Source organism: Leishmania braziliensis, assembly GCF_000002845.2.
Source record: "Leishmania braziliensis MHOM/BR/75/M2904 contig, possible fusion of chromosomes 20 and 34".
In the NCBI taxonomy this organism is placed as follows: domain Eukaryota; phylum Euglenozoa; class Kinetoplastea; order Trypanosomatida; family Trypanosomatidae; genus Leishmania; species Leishmania braziliensis.
The window spans coordinates 271704-288178 of record NC_017947.1 but is presented as its reverse complement, the minus strand read 5'-3'; the positions used below and the strand labels follow the sequence as shown (position 1 = coordinate 288178).

Below are 16475 nucleotides of genomic sequence, written 5' to 3'. Positions count from 1 at the left end.
GACGGGGAGGGGGGGCTGCCTGGCTTCCGCACAAGGTGAGAGTGCGGCGCCCTGGGGATGCCGCGCACCGAGGTGTCCCTCCGCCATCAGAGGGGCGCCAACGGCAGTAGGGAAAAAAAAGAGGATTGTGTCAAGAAAAAGGGAAAAAAGAAGGACTCAGCCCTAGCCGAAAGCCCATCGAGTGAGATGGCAGGGTTGCCCTTCAAGGCTTTGTGAGAAATCAACAACAACGGTATTCAGTAAAGCAACGGTCATGTAGAAAGGAGGACAGGAAGGGGAGAGGCGGAGTGGAAAGGGGTCACGACCACCAAAGAGCCTGAGTAGGCGCGCCTTACCATTCACATGGTGTCCCTCCATCTTGACACGGGCGGGGAGGCCACCAAAAGCTCCTGTGAGCGAACATTGCAGCGAGTGGGAGAATAAATCCTCACTGACAAACGGCAGGTGCAGAAAGCAAGATGAGTAGAAAAACGCCTCCACCGAATGGAAACGTGTGTCCCGGCATGGTATCTGTTCACGGTGTGTGTGTGTGTGGAGAGGTGGGGGGGGGGGGGGGGGTACTGCAATAGTAAGGCCAAAGAGAAATAAGAGAGATCCAGAAGAGAGAATAAACGAGTCATCGCACTCGCTGGTACTCGAGCAATGCGGCGCAGTGGAGAAAAGGTCAGAAGAGAGCAACACCGAAGAGCAACTACGTGAGAGTCGGTGCGGCATGTAAGAAGGGTCATCAAGAGAAGAAAAAGAGCCCCTTTGAGCACTGAGGTGCAGTAAAAGAGAGTCGACAGACGGTGAAGCCGCTTTATCAGTCTCCATCTTTCAGGCTGTGGACTCTGTCTTCACCGGTTTGCCCCCCTCACTGATGTTGCCTGAAGGGCGAGCAGGCACACTATGACTTTAATGTTCTGTTCTTTAATGATGGATGTATTGTGCGCAATGGGAATACAGCACCACTTCAATGCTAATGGACACTACTGTGAACACCTGCCCTTGCGAGCAGTTTATTGAGTATTCCCCTCCCACACCTGCAGAGGGGGGAAAAGAAAGAAACAGACTCCATCATGAGCATCACACAAAAGTAATGGCGTTAGATTCAGGCATCCGGTCATCATAAGTTCCTCTCAGCCGCCTTCCTTTCCGAACATGCCGCCTTGGCTGGGTGCGTTTCTGTGTGTAGATGCATTGTCGTCATGAGCATAGTCTTGCACCGCCCCTCTGGTTCCGCTTGAATGAGCTGTTCTACCAAATCCTGCCGCTCCACAATGTGAGCCCCCTTCGCACACGCGACGCGGATAAGGTCGCTTGGGTGATTCCAGTACACCTTGAAGACATCCTCGACAAACTTCTGGTAGTTCACCAGAGCAAGATACACAATGGTATAGGCCAGCTGGCCAATGATCTTGTTCGAGCTCAGCTGATCCTCCGAGACACGAAACACACGCTCCAGCTCTGGTGCTTTCTGCGACGCCGCTGTCAGGAACTTCAACTCCTCCAGCAACTCCCGTTCCCCTTTGACGGTGCTTTCGCGAGCGAAGGTGGCCAGCACATCCACCGGTATGCTGAGAGGGTATGAGGTGCCCATCACCTGATTGAACCGTTGCACCAGCGGGCGTCCACCAGAGAGCCGGGTGTTTGTGGGGTAGTTGACAGTGCAAAAGACAGGCATCTCCAGCAGAATGTCCTCCACATCGTCGCCGGGCAGATGCGTCTGCCGGTGGTCCACCTGAAGGTCGAGGCGGGTGTGAAACATCAGCAGCGACTTTGAATAAACGGTACGGAACGCGGCCATGCGCAGCGGGGTATCCTCCAGATACTCGTTGCCATCGCTGAGCAGCATAGGCCACCCAAACACAAACGGATTCTTCTTCATGAGTTGATCCTCCGTGACGCGGAAGTGCGGAGTTAGGCCGAGAAAAATGTTGTGCTCATTCGGATAGTCCAGCTCCACCGACCGAGGATCACGCTTGCGCATGTCTTCAATGAACTTGTCTTTCATGTGCGATGGACTCAAGGTGCCGGTTAGCTTCTCGTCCATCTGAGTTTCGATACGGTTCTGCACCTCCTCATAGTAGGGAAGATACTTCTTCATGTGCTCCGCGTCCACATCGAGGAACTCAGAGAAGACCTTCCTCAATGCCCCCAACGTCGGCTTTACCGTGTGCCACAGCAGCGGAGGAAAGTGCTCAGAGAGCTGGATCATTACCTTCTCCGTGGAGCTGTTGTGATCCCAGAGAAGTGCGCAGACGCGCTGCGGCTCATTCACGATTGGGGAGTCCTCGCGGTCTGGAAAAACGAAAGCCTCCCCAATGACTGTGTACTCGGCGCCTTCGTTGCCCAGACAGAGTCGATTACGCAGGATGCTACTCATCCGCATCGGATCCCATAGCTCCTTGTCAAAAGTGAAGCGCTTTCGCCGCCAGGAAAGCTCATCGTACACCTTGATGTCATACGAGATGGACTTCTCAGTAGTTTTGGCGTCCTGTCGGAGCTGCTCGATCCACGCTGGCGGCTGCAAGGCAGCTTTCCCGGAGCGCACAGGAGTGTGAACGAGCTGTCGGTGAGCGGAAAGAACTGCTGAGGCAGCCACGCGCGATGCCCCTCGCAGGGCAGCAGACGCCGAGAAGCGCAGCATTTGCAAGCACACCGGTGCTTCCACAGAAGTAACGATTGTGCTGCCCCCCCCTTCCTGCCTCTCTCAGTCACGGGCGAGGAAGTAGCGGGAACGCGCCGATGAAAGGAGTGTGCAGTCTATCACGTTTACTGCCGTGGCCCCTTTTATCGGGTTTACTTGCTCGGTTCGTTACTACTCCACTGTGGTCAAGTCCTCATCAAAGCAAAGCAATATAAGAGCGCTCGCAGAAAAGTTGAAAGGGGGGGATGCTCACAGAGAGACGTGAGTCTGTGTGTGTGTGTGTGTGAAGCTGAGCGCACCTGCACACATGCGCACACACGCACAAACCTTTAGCTCAAACAAGCCAGTCAGTCCTTCATTCAGCAATGATGAAAAGGAAAATGGAATCAGCGGGGAAGGAAGAGAGTGAACCGTTGAATACAAAAGGTGTGCTGTATGAGGGGTAAAACACAGAGAGAGAAAAGCTAGATGGCGGCCCCCACAGCTAGTGCGCATCTGCTTCGTCATAGGTGTTTCATTACATAATTCGCCTCTCTCTCTCTCTCTCACACGTTTGCGCACTTGTTTCCCTCTCTCAGGTAAAGCCTTGTCGTGCAACGTGCAGCAGCTACATAGCCAGAAGGACGAAAACAGTCGTCGCCAGCGGCACGCGATGCAGCGCGTTGATGCGCAGACGAAAAATGAGCGTATGCCTCTTGCATCTCCCTTACACCGGAAAATGATAAGCAGGAACGACTTAAGGCCCCTCCTCTAACGAGCGGAGTCTTTCGAGCTCGTTCCCTCTCGCGGATCCCAAAGTGATAGTGAGAGTATGTCCCTCTCTTTTTGTTGTTGTTGTTGTTGTTGTTGCACTGTGGGTGTGGGTGTTATGTGCCGTCATATGTTCGGTTTTAGTACAGAAATTACTCGGATATTCGTGTGGGGGGGTGTGGGGGTGTGGGGGTATGTGTGTGTGCCCGTGTCCGCGTGGGACCCCGTGCTGGCCATTCTTTCCACTGTGACCGTATTACTTGACTTAACGAACAGCAAATAATCGGCTGAGAGGCCTGCAACACTGCCATACTGACCCAGTCGCGACAAAGCTCGTCTAGTCTTTCCGTGGCCGTCTTTCTCTCTTAGAAGGAGAGCAGATCAGTTGGGTCTGCCTCCGATGGCGCCTCGTAGGCTATCGTGGGCAGATGATGACTATCGATAGCCCGGGTCACCTCCGCGGTAAAAAGGCGGCCGTAGCTCTTTTCGTAGCGCAGCGGCGTCTTGTCCTCTGCCGTGCTAGAAAACGCTGACACCATGAGCGGGACAACCGGCATGAAGTGCCGCTCCAACGCGGTCAGCTCCCACAGTGTGGAGTTCAGCGCGTGTGTTTCTGGCAACTTTGCGCGGTCGTCAAAGGGGTCACGGCCGTCGAAAAGAGCGGCGGTGTCGCTCATTGCCTGCGCCTTGGCAGACTGCGCAGTGGCAGTGTCCGCGTCTTGCTCAGCCATGTCTTCAGGGACTACAGCCTCGCGACTGCTTCGGTGAATAAGAGCTATACAATTGGGATGGGTCTGCAACACCTTGCGAAGAAAGGGAAGAGTAAAGTAAAGTGTCGGCGCGGGTGCCATCAGCGACACCTGTGCCACGCGCTTGATCACGCTTGCCGCAATGTAGGACGGTACGCGAAGCGATGTCATGGAGAGATCCAGCAGCCGAAACAGCTCATACCGGTGCCGCGAAGCAAACGCGTCGGGTGTCAAGAGACTGTAGAGTTGTTCGTAGTAATTCGGGTACTCTAGCCCGTGATCGAGCATGAGTAGAAAGAGTCCTTGCAGCGAAAGGATCGACACGATACCACCGCTGCTGAAGCAGCCGGTGAGGTAGTCCGCTAGTACGAGTGGGTTTGTGAGGTGGGGCAGAACAACAGACCCTAGCCGGTGCAGCAGGTGAATGTGCAGGGCAGCCTCACCAGCCTTCTCCACACACACCATCCACACAAGCGTGAAGTAGTGTTTGTGTGCCTTCTCCGAGAAGACGGAGAGGACGCTAGTAGCATTGAGCTGCAGTTTGCGCCGCTCTGAGGCGTTGGAGTGCACATAGGCGTCGCTCGCCTCCAATGCCGCGCGCTCTTTTTTCAAAAATCCCCACCGCAGCTTCATGTGATCGAGCTGCGGCAAAGTGCGGGTACACAAGAGCACAAAGCAGTTTGTGACCAGCGTCGAGAGCGACACGCCACCTCGATCGCGTGACCGCTTGCGCTGCTGACGTTCTACGAGGTTGCTGACCGCACGATAGATCAAAAACCACACATCGTCTTCGGCCGGGGTAGCCTCATGGGCACCAAGACGAGTGCACAAGGCCTCGCGCAGTTCTGCCACACGTGGACTACATTCATCAGGCGTGGTGTGGTCACGGGGAGCCTTCACAGTGGGGGACTGTAGAGCCTGTTCAAGGATTGGGGAAGCCTTCTCGTCAAATGTTCTGCAGAGTTCCGCATAGGTTTTGCACTTATCACAGATGCGCAAGGCGCTACTCAGTTTCGACTCCATGAACGCGTGTGAAGAAGCTGAAAAGGTTCGCACGAAAAAAAAAAAAAGAACAGCAAGCCTCAAGCAGCAAAAATACAACGCATCTCTGGTCTCACGTTGCAGATGAAATTTGTATGGTGTGTGCACGTCTTACGTCCGTGTGCTGCCCGTCAATGATCAGTTTCGCGGCGTCGAGAAGCGGGTGACACGCGTGTCGAGAAGCCACGCACAAGAGAGAGAGAAAGGGAGAGAGAGAGAGGAGGAGAGAAGTAAAGGAGTAGAGCAGTCATTTGCTCACGATGAAATTTCAGCAACTCGCGGCTCCTGGTGGGAAAGCAGCACCTCTTCATCTGCGTACACCTAGCTTTGAGGGCAAACGGATCCGCCACAAACAGGGAAAACAGAAGCGGGGCGCTCAGGGCATCTACTGCTCACCCCACCCTACCCCACCCTCCTCTTGCGTCTCAGTGGCCCGGTGCATACTTGACTCGCGTGGTTGTTTCCTTTGTCGAGGGTATCCCTCATTCGTTATCCTTGTAGAAGCCTCGTTCGTACCACGATAAGCAGATTTTGCTCTATATAGTGTTGGGGCCCGTCGGCGCTGAAGCTGTCGCTTTTGCGGAAGCAAAGGCGCGTGAGAGTTTCAAAAAAAAAAAACAGCCAATGGTGGAGAGGTACAAGAGTGGGGAAGACGACCAGACAGAAGCTAAACATGCACAACCCCGCCCCCCCCCCCCCCCCAGTCAGTGACATTCCAAAGCGTGTGTGCCTCGGTAGGCTCATCTTTGAGAAAAAGTGAGACATCGAGAAGGCCACACGGACATCCTCAACCCACTCCATCTTGAAAAACGTGGTCAAGTACGCTTTACCCCAACCCAAGAGCGCCAGCGCAAACAATGACAGAACGCATATAACAAAGCTCACAGAAAAGGAGGCCTTGCCAAGGCCCGATGCGAAAGAGAGAGCACAAAGAGTCGTCAGATGTGCCCGAGGCCAACATCAACGGCAGTCGCTACTATCCGCCGTTTGTTCAGGGATACATCTACTCACTTGTCTATGTCCAACAGCATCGTAATCAAGGGAGGGCAGTTTGCAGCTCCCTCTTCGCTGTCGGAGGTTACTTGAGCCACCAGTGCCGTAATGTCGTCGAGCTTGCCGCCAGTATAGCGGTAGCCAGCTTCTTCTGCGTGACGTGCAAATGGTGAAAGGTAGCGGCGGTCTTGTGCGTTGCGAAAAGCCTCCTGGCCGATAGACTCGGCTACATTGTGACACCCCATCGCTGGTACCTCGTTGAGGTGGTCAAGGAGGCGGTCCAGCTCGACGTTGTCCAGCACACCGTCGCTCACACAAAGGAAAACGTCGCCGGAGCGCACTTCGATCTTGGCCTGCTCACCGGCGCTAGGTGGATCCTCAGGGAGCTGGTACGGACAGTTGAAGGAGTGCTGCTGTATCTCTGTGCGATACAGGAGCTTACCCTGCCGCACAATCACCAGACCGCAATCACCCAAGTTCAACAATGACGCGTGTGTGTTGTCCACAATGGTGGCCAGAGCGACAGGACAGCCTCCAGGTTGTTTCGCATCATTTGCCTTCTTGTACCCGTAGTTGAGAGCCGCGAGGGCGGTGGCTCGTTTTGAGTCGCTGGCCTCCCTCTCCACATACTCCAAAGTAAAACGCATCACATTGCGTGTGTAGATGGCAGGTTCGATGCCATAAGACGCGTATCCGCCAACACCGTCAGCCACACCGATGCAGTATGGATGAAACGCGTAGGCATCTTCTCCGCCACGGTACGCTTTCTTGGGATGCGGAATAGCACAGGCGCCGCGATGACCAAAGCGGAGAGCCGCTTGCAATGCGCACCTCCACGCTCGCGTACTCGAAATCATGTGGTTGGCCTCTGGAGGGAATGCTTATTTGGATGGGAAACAAGAAGAACAAGAAGCGCGCTGGACCTGAAAAAAAAAAAAGATGAAAGCGTGCACCTACGGTACCGCCTCTTACAGCTGCCTATGGTGTTTTGTCGATGATGGTTTCCCCTTTTCACACGCCTCAATGGAATACGCGTCAGGAAAACAAGCAAAAAGAGCAGTAATCCGTGGTGCGCTTTGCAGGGAATCCAGTTTGTTTGCACTTCAGAGTGAGCCGAATAGAGTGGTGTCCCTTGTGTGCCTTCAAAATAATGTAAACAGAGGTAGGTGATGGAGAGAGAGAAGAGAGGGGGGGGGGGGGGCAGAAATGCACCTACCTGGTTGGAGCTGATAGTCTCTCCCCTCCCCTCGATCAACCTATAATGGCTAATGATGCACACCAGCGACGCTGCGCTTTCGCACAAGAGAGCGTGGGTGGGAGAAGGGAGTACGCCCAAGTTTTACTCCACGTGTAGAAATGCGATTTATGTGCATTGGTTCTTTCAGATGCGTAGAGGTACAAAACAAGTCATACAGAGTGTGGAAATAACAGTGGATAGAGAGCGAAAAACTCACGCTCGCGACTCTTGCTACATTGTGTAATCGAGGGTGGCGAAGGTACGGTGGTGATGGGAAAGAGAGCGGCAGGAAAGGGAAGCAAAGAAAAGAAGCGAGTTGAAAGCAAGTCGAGAGAGAAAGAGTGCCGCTCTCCTCCCAGGATTAGAACAACACGGCTCCCAACTGCGTCATTTCGCATGCTTGGCAATGGGCCACCCGTGTACTCTACTTCTCCGCCACAGTCGCGCCAGGAAACGTGTGGCACCGCAACTATGACCACATCTCTGCGAAAAGAAGAAACGTGTAGGAGCACTTCTGACGAAGACAAACAACCGAAGAGGAACGGAGAAGGGACCAGTTAGTGGTCTTCTCACTCACCGAGGTGGCCACTCACGCTGCGGGGGAGCGCGGCTGCGCCATTAGACCTCATTCCCCTCACCAAGACGAAAACTTGGGGTTCTGTGCTATTTCTTCCTCCTTATCACGCACACTGTGAAGTGTCGCACAAAGCAGCAGAGCGCCTGCGCCTCACGTTCAGGTCCACTTTCAAAACCCCCACAGCCACTGCCAGCCTTCGACTCGTTGCGATCAGTACGTAGAGAGGCAGCAAAAAAAAAATTATATACCTTTCCGTTTAGCAGCAGTCGAATGTGTGTGTGGAGGGGGGGGGTTGTGTGTGTGTGTACCAGACTTTTTTCTTCGTCAATCGAAGCGCTCTGCTCAAGACCACTGCACAGAATGAATTGAGCCGCCTGACCCATAATCGTTACTTGAGCCGCTCCTCCTTTTTTGTGCCGTCTGCATACGTTGTAACGCGCACGCCATCTGCTCGATCGAGAATTGAAGTGTTGTTTGGGTACTCGAACAGCGTGTCTCCGTTCACGAACACGGTTGTTGTTAAGCCCTCTGTTTGAAATTCCTTGGTGCCATCGGGGAAAACTTTTGTCACATTTCCGTTCCTGTAGTGGTACTCCCACGTTCCATCCGCCTGTTGCACAGTGCGTGGCTCGGCAGCGGTGGCGCCCGTTGTTGTGTCATCAGCTACCTGCGAAGGGCTAGGGGTGGTGCTTGCGGCGGTTGCCTCCGCGCTAGGGGCTGTCACTGCAGTCGCTTGAAGACTAGCCTCTCCGAGCACGTTGCACTCTGCCTTTGCTGAAGATGACATGGCCACTGCGGTAGTTGAGAGGCTCGGTCCGCTTGCCGGCGATGCACCAAATGAATTCGACGATGTAATTCTCACCGAGTCCGTCGCATGAATCACTGCGCCGCTGTCTTTCAGCTGACTCATAGCCCGCACTGCCGCCACATGTTCTTTTTCTCTTCGATGCTCGCGCTGCGCCTGGGTGCGCTCCTTGGAGCTGTAGTACGCCAGCGCAGACGAGAGCTGTGTTTCGACAAACTGCCAGTTCATTGCGCACAACGCTTCCTCTGCGATAGCAGATTGAATAGCAGAGAGCCTTACTTGCACCATGCTCCCTGATCGGTGGTTTCTCTCCGCTGTGGTAGCAAGCGCACCTAGTCCCTTTGGTGTACGAGCTGCGTGGCTCCATGAAGGAGCGGTATCAGCATCGACGGCGTCACCACCTTCTCCAGAGTGGCATGCAATCTGTTCACATAAGCGCCCCTCTGTCATGTTGATCAAAGCCAGCGGCCAGAGACCGTACACAAGAGGAACCTTGCAAGCTGGAAGATTCAGCAAGCTCACAGCTCCATGCTCGCTGCCGCTGATGGAAGGGGAATACACGATCCACAGTCGCCCAGGACTCATGGCGCCTGTGGAATGGAGTGTCACACTGTCCTTGAACGCACTGACAGACCCGTAGCTGCGCTCGATCGCCTCCAGTAAGAGCTTTGGGAGCGCCGCATCCCCAACAACGCCGTTGCTGAATGTCCTTTCTCGGTAGTGTTGCGCTTCCGCACACTTCTGCTCAAAATAATTACAGAACGACACAGAGGAAACGTAGTGCACGCGCTCGCGCACGCAGTTCACACACGGCCGTGCGGCAAAGCTGGGCTCCTTCCCAATGAGTGACAGCGGCAGCTTCTTTAAGAGGACAGGGCAATCGCGCGAGTGATTTATCGCAGACTGTGCTGCTGTAGCCAAGTACGCTGTGGACACAATCAGCGATGCGATGGAATGCGTGACTACACCGGTTCTTTTACCGGTGAGTGGCAACAATGGGAGAAGTTGTCGCAGCTCTGCAGCCGCCGCTTCGGAACGCATGAAGAAAAGCGGGGTGCAATCGCGCAGCATTGTGTCCGTCCCTTCGGTGATGTTTTCTCCGACGAGCCTCTGTTTCCGAAATCCAATCCTAACAAGATTGAGCGAGCCGCAGCTTTTTCACTGTTTCGTCCTTGTTGCTGTTGGCTCAAGCGCCGATGCAGGAAAGACAGGTTGGGGAAAGAAGCGAATAAAATGCACGCGGAGAAGTGTGGAAAGAGAAGATACATCGGAAGACATGGTAGTGAAACTGCTCCTGTGGGTGGCATGATGCCGCGGGCTATAGTTCAGTGCTTGCTTCAGATAATCTTGACTCGCTCACGAGGAGCAAGACGACGACACTACAACGCTTCGGAAGGAAAGCAAGTGTACTAATGGTTTGGTCGGCTGATACGCGATTGTCACACTCCTGGCGCATAATTGATCAAAACTGTGATTGAACTGAGAAAGTGGGACAGCGAAAGAAAGGAAAATAGCCGAGCACCACCTGAGCTGCGTGCACGGCATCCTATTGAGGAGACAGCAGCGAGAAATCAGAAAGCTGCTTTCTCTTTGAGGTTTTTTTCACGTTGACTCCGTAAAATCGAGCCCCTCGGCAATAGTCTTGATAGAGCGGCGAAGGAGAGCGTGATTGTGCACGCGATAGCAATGAGAGTAGGCTCCTTCCAACGCTATCATCTCGGATCTGGTTATTAACGTAAAAGTTCAGCCACGCGCTCGCGTTGACAGGGGACAACCTTTTCTCATTCGCTGCAGAGATAATAGGCTTCCCCGCAAGGCGAAAGAAGGTTTTTGGAACCTTCGAATACCTGCTAGCACATCGGAGTAGGCGCATCAAGTGGCTCTCTCCGCAGTTTTGAACAGCTCGGATGAGCACCCTGCCAAGGTTCTCCACCTCTTGGCTGGAGTCAACAGACTCAAACGCTGCTAAGACATCATCAGCAGAGAGAGCACCTCGCTCAACAGGCTCTCGGGTTTGCAGCTCAGCAACCACCTCTGCTCTCTTGCCGTCTTGTGACGATAAAAAGGTAAAGAGCAGCACCAAATCCGAAGTCGTGCTATCCGCGAGTGAAATCTGATTGAGAGCCGCAGTCACATCCGGGAAAAGCAAAAGAGCTTGCCGCTGCTTTGCTGTGCAGCAGCTCAGCAGAACTAGAAGATCATCTGAGGAAACGCTCGCGATGTGGCTCAAGCTCTCAATGAGCTCTGATTGCTCAAGAAGCGACGTAAGTCTTAAATTACGCGCTGCCTTTGCAGCCACTACCACGTCCTCTGTGCGGGGAGCTTTTCGCTTCAGTTCTTCGAGCACGCGCTGAAACGCGGTTGCGTCCCGAACGCCGAGATCAGAAAGAGCTGAGAGAACCAGGCTGAGTTCCTCCGCACAACAACTGCTCGCAGACCTTAGTACCCGACTCAGTGCGGTCTTTCTGACCCAACGGCTTGAATTCGTAGTTGCCTGACCCGCATGGCGAAGGAAACACATCGCAGCGGAGAGAGACACCTCCTGAGACTCGACAATTCGCCGCAACAGGACGGGTTGCTGTTCATCGTCAACAAAGCAGAGTCCTGCGACCAGTAGAGCCCTATCCCTGGGAGAAAGCTCGTCGTCAACACTTTTTTTGGGAGTGCAAGCAGCTACGAGACGCGCCCCAGCGCGACCAATTGCTCTCTTGATAAGAGTAGGTGAGGCCTTTATGCCACTTCGTTGCAGTATGTACAGTGCGTGCACACTGGCGCGTTGACTGAGCTCATTGCTTTCCACGCTGCGACGAATAGCGGAGAGCAACGAGTGGGGAATGACGCAGGTGCTGATCATAACATCACACACAACCGCCGTTTCTTTCGCAGATAGCTCGCCGGAGAGTCTTCCGCTTGTCACGGCCCTGCTAAGCAAGGATGATGCATCTGTCTGGGAAAAAAAAGACAGGCACAACACCCACTCCAAGTATTCCACAGTAGATGTTTCAGGCTGAGACTGCTCTAGCTGCACGCGTATGTGGCGTTGCAGCGCCGCCTGCACGTCTTCCAGGGAAGTAGAGCCTGAGCATGTAGTTGAATTCGAATCTCGCCACGCATTAAGCACTTCTAGAGTACGCTCAGAGCCAATGCACCCACTTGCTTTGCATATTTGGCGACAGATTGAATCGTCAATGATTGTCCCCGTGAGCATGAGCCTAACAAAAACCTCAAAACAATTAGCATCTGTCACCCCACCCTTCTCGATAAGTGCCTTCTGAACAGCCATACCCCATGTTGCATAACGCTGAGAGTTCCTTGGCGCTGCAATTCTCTCCAGCAGATCTAAAAGGTCTGCTTTCTCCAATTCCTCCGTGGCGGACTGTAAGTGCTTTACTAACCCTTCCATACCCTTTTGCTCCAGTGGCAAGCCTTCCATCAGGGTAATATCAAAAAAAGTAGTTTTGTCGCTAGAGGTGGAAAGGCGAAATGCCAGCTCATCAGCAGTGATTTGAGTAACCAGAGAAGCCAGTCCTGTACTCACTTGCAGCGCTTGCTCGCATCTCCGCCAAAACGGTCGTGCAAAGGCAATCAGTTCTGAGTTGTCTGCACGTTGTAAACAGCATCGGATCGCTGCTATGACACCGGGGGTGCTCAACGTTGCATCATAGTAATCCAAGTTCTCCGGGGAGAGGCTGATGCTCGACGCAAGCTGGTGAAGTTCGCTCGCGTTGAGCTCGCCAGCAGAAGCTTCGAAGTGAGCAGAGAGCTTCGAGAAAGTATGTGTGCCAAGAGGATACTTGATGACAGGAAGAATGCCAGTGAGCTCCAAACCATCTTCGAACGTTTGTAAAACGCTCCCTACATCGAGGTTATTAACATAGTCGCGGGCGAGGGAAAGTGTCGTGACGTCGCTCGCTGAGCCAATAATCCACAGCTTTAGTTGCTCAGAATGAGGGCGCCATTGCGCTGATAATAGCATTACAGCCCTTTTTTGAAACATCTACACAGAAGTAATGTCTAAGCAGTCAGCTGGAATTTAGTAAATAAAGTGAGTGAGTTGAAGTCAAACAGAAGTAGTTGTGCTTTTCCCCGATATTCTGTGATTAGGAGGAAAAAAATCATGCATTTTTCCTTCTACCCTGCATATCACTTCTGGTACTTGGTGATGTTGCTGCTACTATTGTTTTTCTTATATATCTCTCCCTATTGGTAGCAATGTTTGCTCCCCTTCTTACACTCTGCAAAAAAGCAGGAAAGTGTGAGGGGTTTGAAGGGCTAGCACCTCCTCACAGCTATACCTTTTTTTTTTTTTCATTATCTATAATATGTATAGAATGCTTCGTACAAACTGTCCTAAAACTCCCCATTGGAGATACACAGGGGAAGAATTAATCGATAAATTTCGTTCTTCTTTTTATCAGCCTTTCTCCTTTGAACTCCGAGCCTGAAGGCAGGCCCTTGAGGAATCCCAGAAGTATTTTGAGTAGCCCAGAAACTGAGGAATATTGCAGCACCATTAACCCACAGATAGATCACTGAAAACGCCAAATCCAGTATTAGCGCATATGTTTACAGCCACATGTAGTAAATAGCCCCTACATCGGCAAATCGCTAATAAAAAGACACGGATGATTATTGTTGAAGTGCTTTTCATTTTGTATCTACGTATCACTATGAGGATACCAAAAGCGTTGACAAGGAGAACTAAAAACAGGCGATTATTTCCACTGGGAGGGCAGCTGGTGGAAACAGTAGATGTAGGGCATTGACATTGAGAAGACCTATTGTCATGATCCGCCAGATCGCTGACAATCCGATTTAAAGCAGCAGCTGGGGGTGAAATGGAAAAGAGCCCCTCCCAGTGATCCCACCAGAGGCGGGCATTTGTGTGCTTTCAGTATCTAGTGAGTCTCTGAAAGAAACAATAGAAATACGAGAATGTTAGAGCTAAGAGGAAGTAATCGGTGAAAAGAGCACTGTTGGAGCTTCGTCATACGTGCACGTTGAGCTATCGAGGGAAAAACATGTGACAATACACACGAGCATGCTATGGTGGACAATACTCCACGAAGACGAAATAGAAAAATAAGTGCATTCATTTGTGCATCAAATACGCTACGAGAGCATATTACTCCAGCTCTCTTCTTGCTTGGTACTATTTTTTATCATTATTGTTATTTGTTGCGTTACGCGGTAGTGACGTAGTTAATCGGCTATTATTGGAACGGCTATGGTTCCTAGCGACTGTATTATCAGAATTACTCAATTACAAGCTCTCACCACTGTCGGAGGCGTCAGCTTGAATGATTCCTTTTCGCAGTGCCGTTCGCCTTTCGCGCTCGCGCAGAGTACCTAGAGAGTCTCGGTTTTCAGCCTTTCGTCTTTTCCTCAATTTTTGCTGCAAGACACGAGTATTGAGACCTGTGAGTCGCTGAAGCTCTTCTCCATGGGAAGCGATTTCAACAAAAGCATACTTGGTCGTTTCTCTCGGTTTCTCTAAGTTCTCAATGTGTCCTTCCAATGATTCGTGATCTGAGTCGTTGTAAGGCATATCAGCGTTTGCGGAGACAGTTGATGCGGCTGGGTGCTTTTGGCACTTTGCACATACTGCCTCACGTTCAGCACATTGTTGGCAGATGCGATGGTAGGCGTGAGCTACTTTATTTTCACGGCACAAATTGCAGCGACGGCTGTGCTCCTGTAAAGTGTATTTACCATAGTCAACCTTCCATTGTATAATCTCACAGCATCGTCTACAACACAGGCTCGTCATGGTAAATTCTACTTGTCGCGATATGTGATCTTTTTCGAGTTTGTAACGGTTGGGGTTGTACTTGCTTTTGTTCATGTAGGCCTGCCGGGCCCCTGGTGCACCACTTTTTATAGTGCGCTTCATCCTGTGCTTGAAAGAAAAAATGTCGAAAAAAGTTCGGGCACTCTGTCTGCCCCAGTCAACAAAATAGACCTGCGCTTGCAAGTATAAATGCGCTTTTGAAGGATTGAAGAAGAGAGGTGGGAAAGCGATGGAAGTGGTTTAATTGGAGGAAACGCTGGAGAAGCCGGCGCAGAAAAGCATCCAAGTATTATTACTCAGCAGAGAACAGTGAATACAGTTCTTTAATCCTGACAGGATTAAAGGAAAAAAAAAAAACACTGGTTCAACAGCCATGCGCGCAAACTGTAAAACATCAATGCGCTATTTTTGTTTGTGAATTGCAAAGAACTGTCTTCCAGTTGCCGTAGCCGATGACTTGGAAGCGGTTGCAGCACTGTGGCCAAAACTGCTAGTGAATTCAGCTTCGCAGAAAAAAAAAGCTAACGTTTCACATCTCCTCAATAGTGTCAATGAGCTTCCTTGGGCGACACATCGGAAAGAATGGAGTAGCTTTTCTCCACAAATCAATGCCCAGAAGCGGCTTCGCACAGTTGAAAAGGAAAATCAGCTGTTTACTCCGCAAGCTACAGAATACTGCATTTTGTCAGACAGCGGTCCTTTGCAATGTAGCTTACCATTGCCATAAGGCGATTAGTCTGAGTGACATTTCCTCCACTTATCGCGTTGGCAGTGCTTCAATTTTCCAAAAAAAAAAAACACGGAAGCGACAGCGGCAGGTTGATGAGAGCAGTTAAGAACGGTCCTTTGTGCAGGCGCCCGGCACCAACCAAAAGAGCTGATCGGCCCTCCGCATTCTCCCCCCCCCCCCTCTGCACTCCACCCCCTTTACACCCTCGGCCTGTCAAACGTTCCACTGGAACTGCACTGTGTGCAGCTCCTCCAGAACGAAATCCTAATTGCACTGATCCCTGTATGTACTTGCAACAATACCACGTGCCTGAAATCACTTTGCGAGTCAACACACTGTGACTTCTCTTACTGTTGCCTGATCTACATCTACTTCAGTTCTGGTGAGGCCGGCCACCTCACCATAGCATTCAGGGTCCAGCACCCTAATATTTGGGTATGCAAAGAGCCTCTGAACTGCGCCAGGGCACGGTCAAGGACAGTCAGTGCCGATGCGCAGCTCTGGGCTGGTGCCGTGCCGGAGAGGCATGTGCCCTTGACCAAGCTTGCACAACCTCACCACGCATCGTGTCAACAATTCACAAAACCTCTGCTTTTGCCAACGAAGAGTGTACGCTCCTATTTTTAGAGACGAATTTGTTCTATTAGCTCTGTTTGGGCATCATGTGCTGCGGGTTATCCCCAACAGCGAACAAGTCCGCGCTGTATATGTTCGTCTGCGCACAACCTGCTTCCCACCACAGTGTCAGTTTTGTTTGCTAATGTCTAAGTTGTGTGAATCAATCGTTGGACGCCACATATCGCGCGCACCTTCTTCCGACTTCAAGAACTTTCATTATTTGAGGAGCATTGTTTTTGTCGTCTCACATGTCATTCTACCACACACAAGTCCACAAATATATGCATACTACCACAGTCCACCTACCTCTGTTGCACCATAGCTACATTCCAGTCGTCTAGCAAAAACTATGTGCTATGGAATTAAGCCATATGCCTAACGGGACATGTGTAGAGCCCTGCTTGGGGGTGGAGGCCGTTGCGACTGTCGTGTTGGTAGTCGGAGGTGGTCAGGGTCCATACCCTGTCCATCTTATGCGTGTTAGTTCTTCATACATAGCAGTCTCTTACACATAAAATACCGAAAGGCATAAAAGTAAACTCAACTTTGTAAACC

General features: G+C 51.8%; 6 protein-coding genes and 1 pseudogene across 7 annotated transcripts; all 7 read right to left on the bottom strand.

Moving 5' to 3' along the window:
• Positions 1-1105: 1105 nt before the first annotated feature.
• On the bottom strand, positions 1106-2629 carry LBRM_20_0680 (conserved hypothetical protein; the record flags this gene model as incomplete). Its single annotated transcript, XM_001564304.1, has 1 exon — positions 1106-2629. The coding sequence occupies one exon, from the start codon at positions 2627-2629 to the stop codon at positions 1106-1108; it is 1524 nt and encodes a 507-aa protein (XP_001564354.1).
• Positions 2630-3744: 1115 nt separating this feature from the next.
• Positions 3745-5151, bottom strand: LBRM_20_0670 (conserved hypothetical protein; the record flags this gene model as incomplete). Its single annotated transcript, XM_001564303.2, has 1 exon — positions 3745-5151. One exon carries the CDS (start codon positions 5149-5151, stop codon positions 3745-3747), a length of 1407 nt encoding a protein of 468 aa, XP_001564353.2.
• Positions 5152-6176: 1025 nt separating this feature from the next.
• LBRM_20_0660 (conserved hypothetical protein) lies at positions 6177-6809 on the bottom strand (the record flags this gene model as incomplete). Its single annotated transcript, XM_001564302.1, has 1 exon — positions 6177-6809. One exon carries the CDS (start codon positions 6807-6809, stop codon positions 6177-6179), a length of 633 nt encoding a protein of 210 aa, XP_001564352.1.
• A 1555-nt stretch (positions 6810-8364) lies between these two features.
• On the bottom strand, positions 8365-9822 carry LBRM_20_0650 (conserved hypothetical protein; the record flags this gene model as incomplete). Its single annotated transcript, XM_001564301.1, has 1 exon — positions 8365-9822. The coding sequence occupies one exon, from the start codon at positions 9820-9822 to the stop codon at positions 8365-8367; it is 1458 nt and encodes a 485-aa protein (XP_001564351.1).
• A 505-nt stretch (positions 9823-10327) lies between these two features.
• On the bottom strand, positions 10328-12757 carry LBRM_20_0640 (conserved hypothetical protein; the record flags this gene model as incomplete). Its single annotated transcript, XM_001564300.1, has 1 exon — positions 10328-12757. One exon carries the CDS (start codon positions 12755-12757, stop codon positions 10328-10330), a length of 2430 nt encoding a protein of 809 aa, XP_001564350.1.
• Positions 12758-13131: 374 nt separating this feature from the next.
• On the bottom strand, positions 13132-13662 carry LBRM_20_0631 (annotated as a pseudogene). The gene has a single exon. A coding segment is annotated over exon 1 (531 nt).
• Positions 13663-14044: 382 nt separating this feature from the next.
• Positions 14045-14674, bottom strand: LBRM_20_0630 (conserved hypothetical protein; the record flags this gene model as incomplete). The annotated part of the gene is made up of 1 exon (XM_001564299.1): positions 14045-14674. One exon carries the CDS (start codon positions 14672-14674, stop codon positions 14045-14047), a length of 630 nt encoding a protein of 209 aa, XP_001564349.1.
• Positions 14675-16475: the final 1801 nt, after the last annotated feature.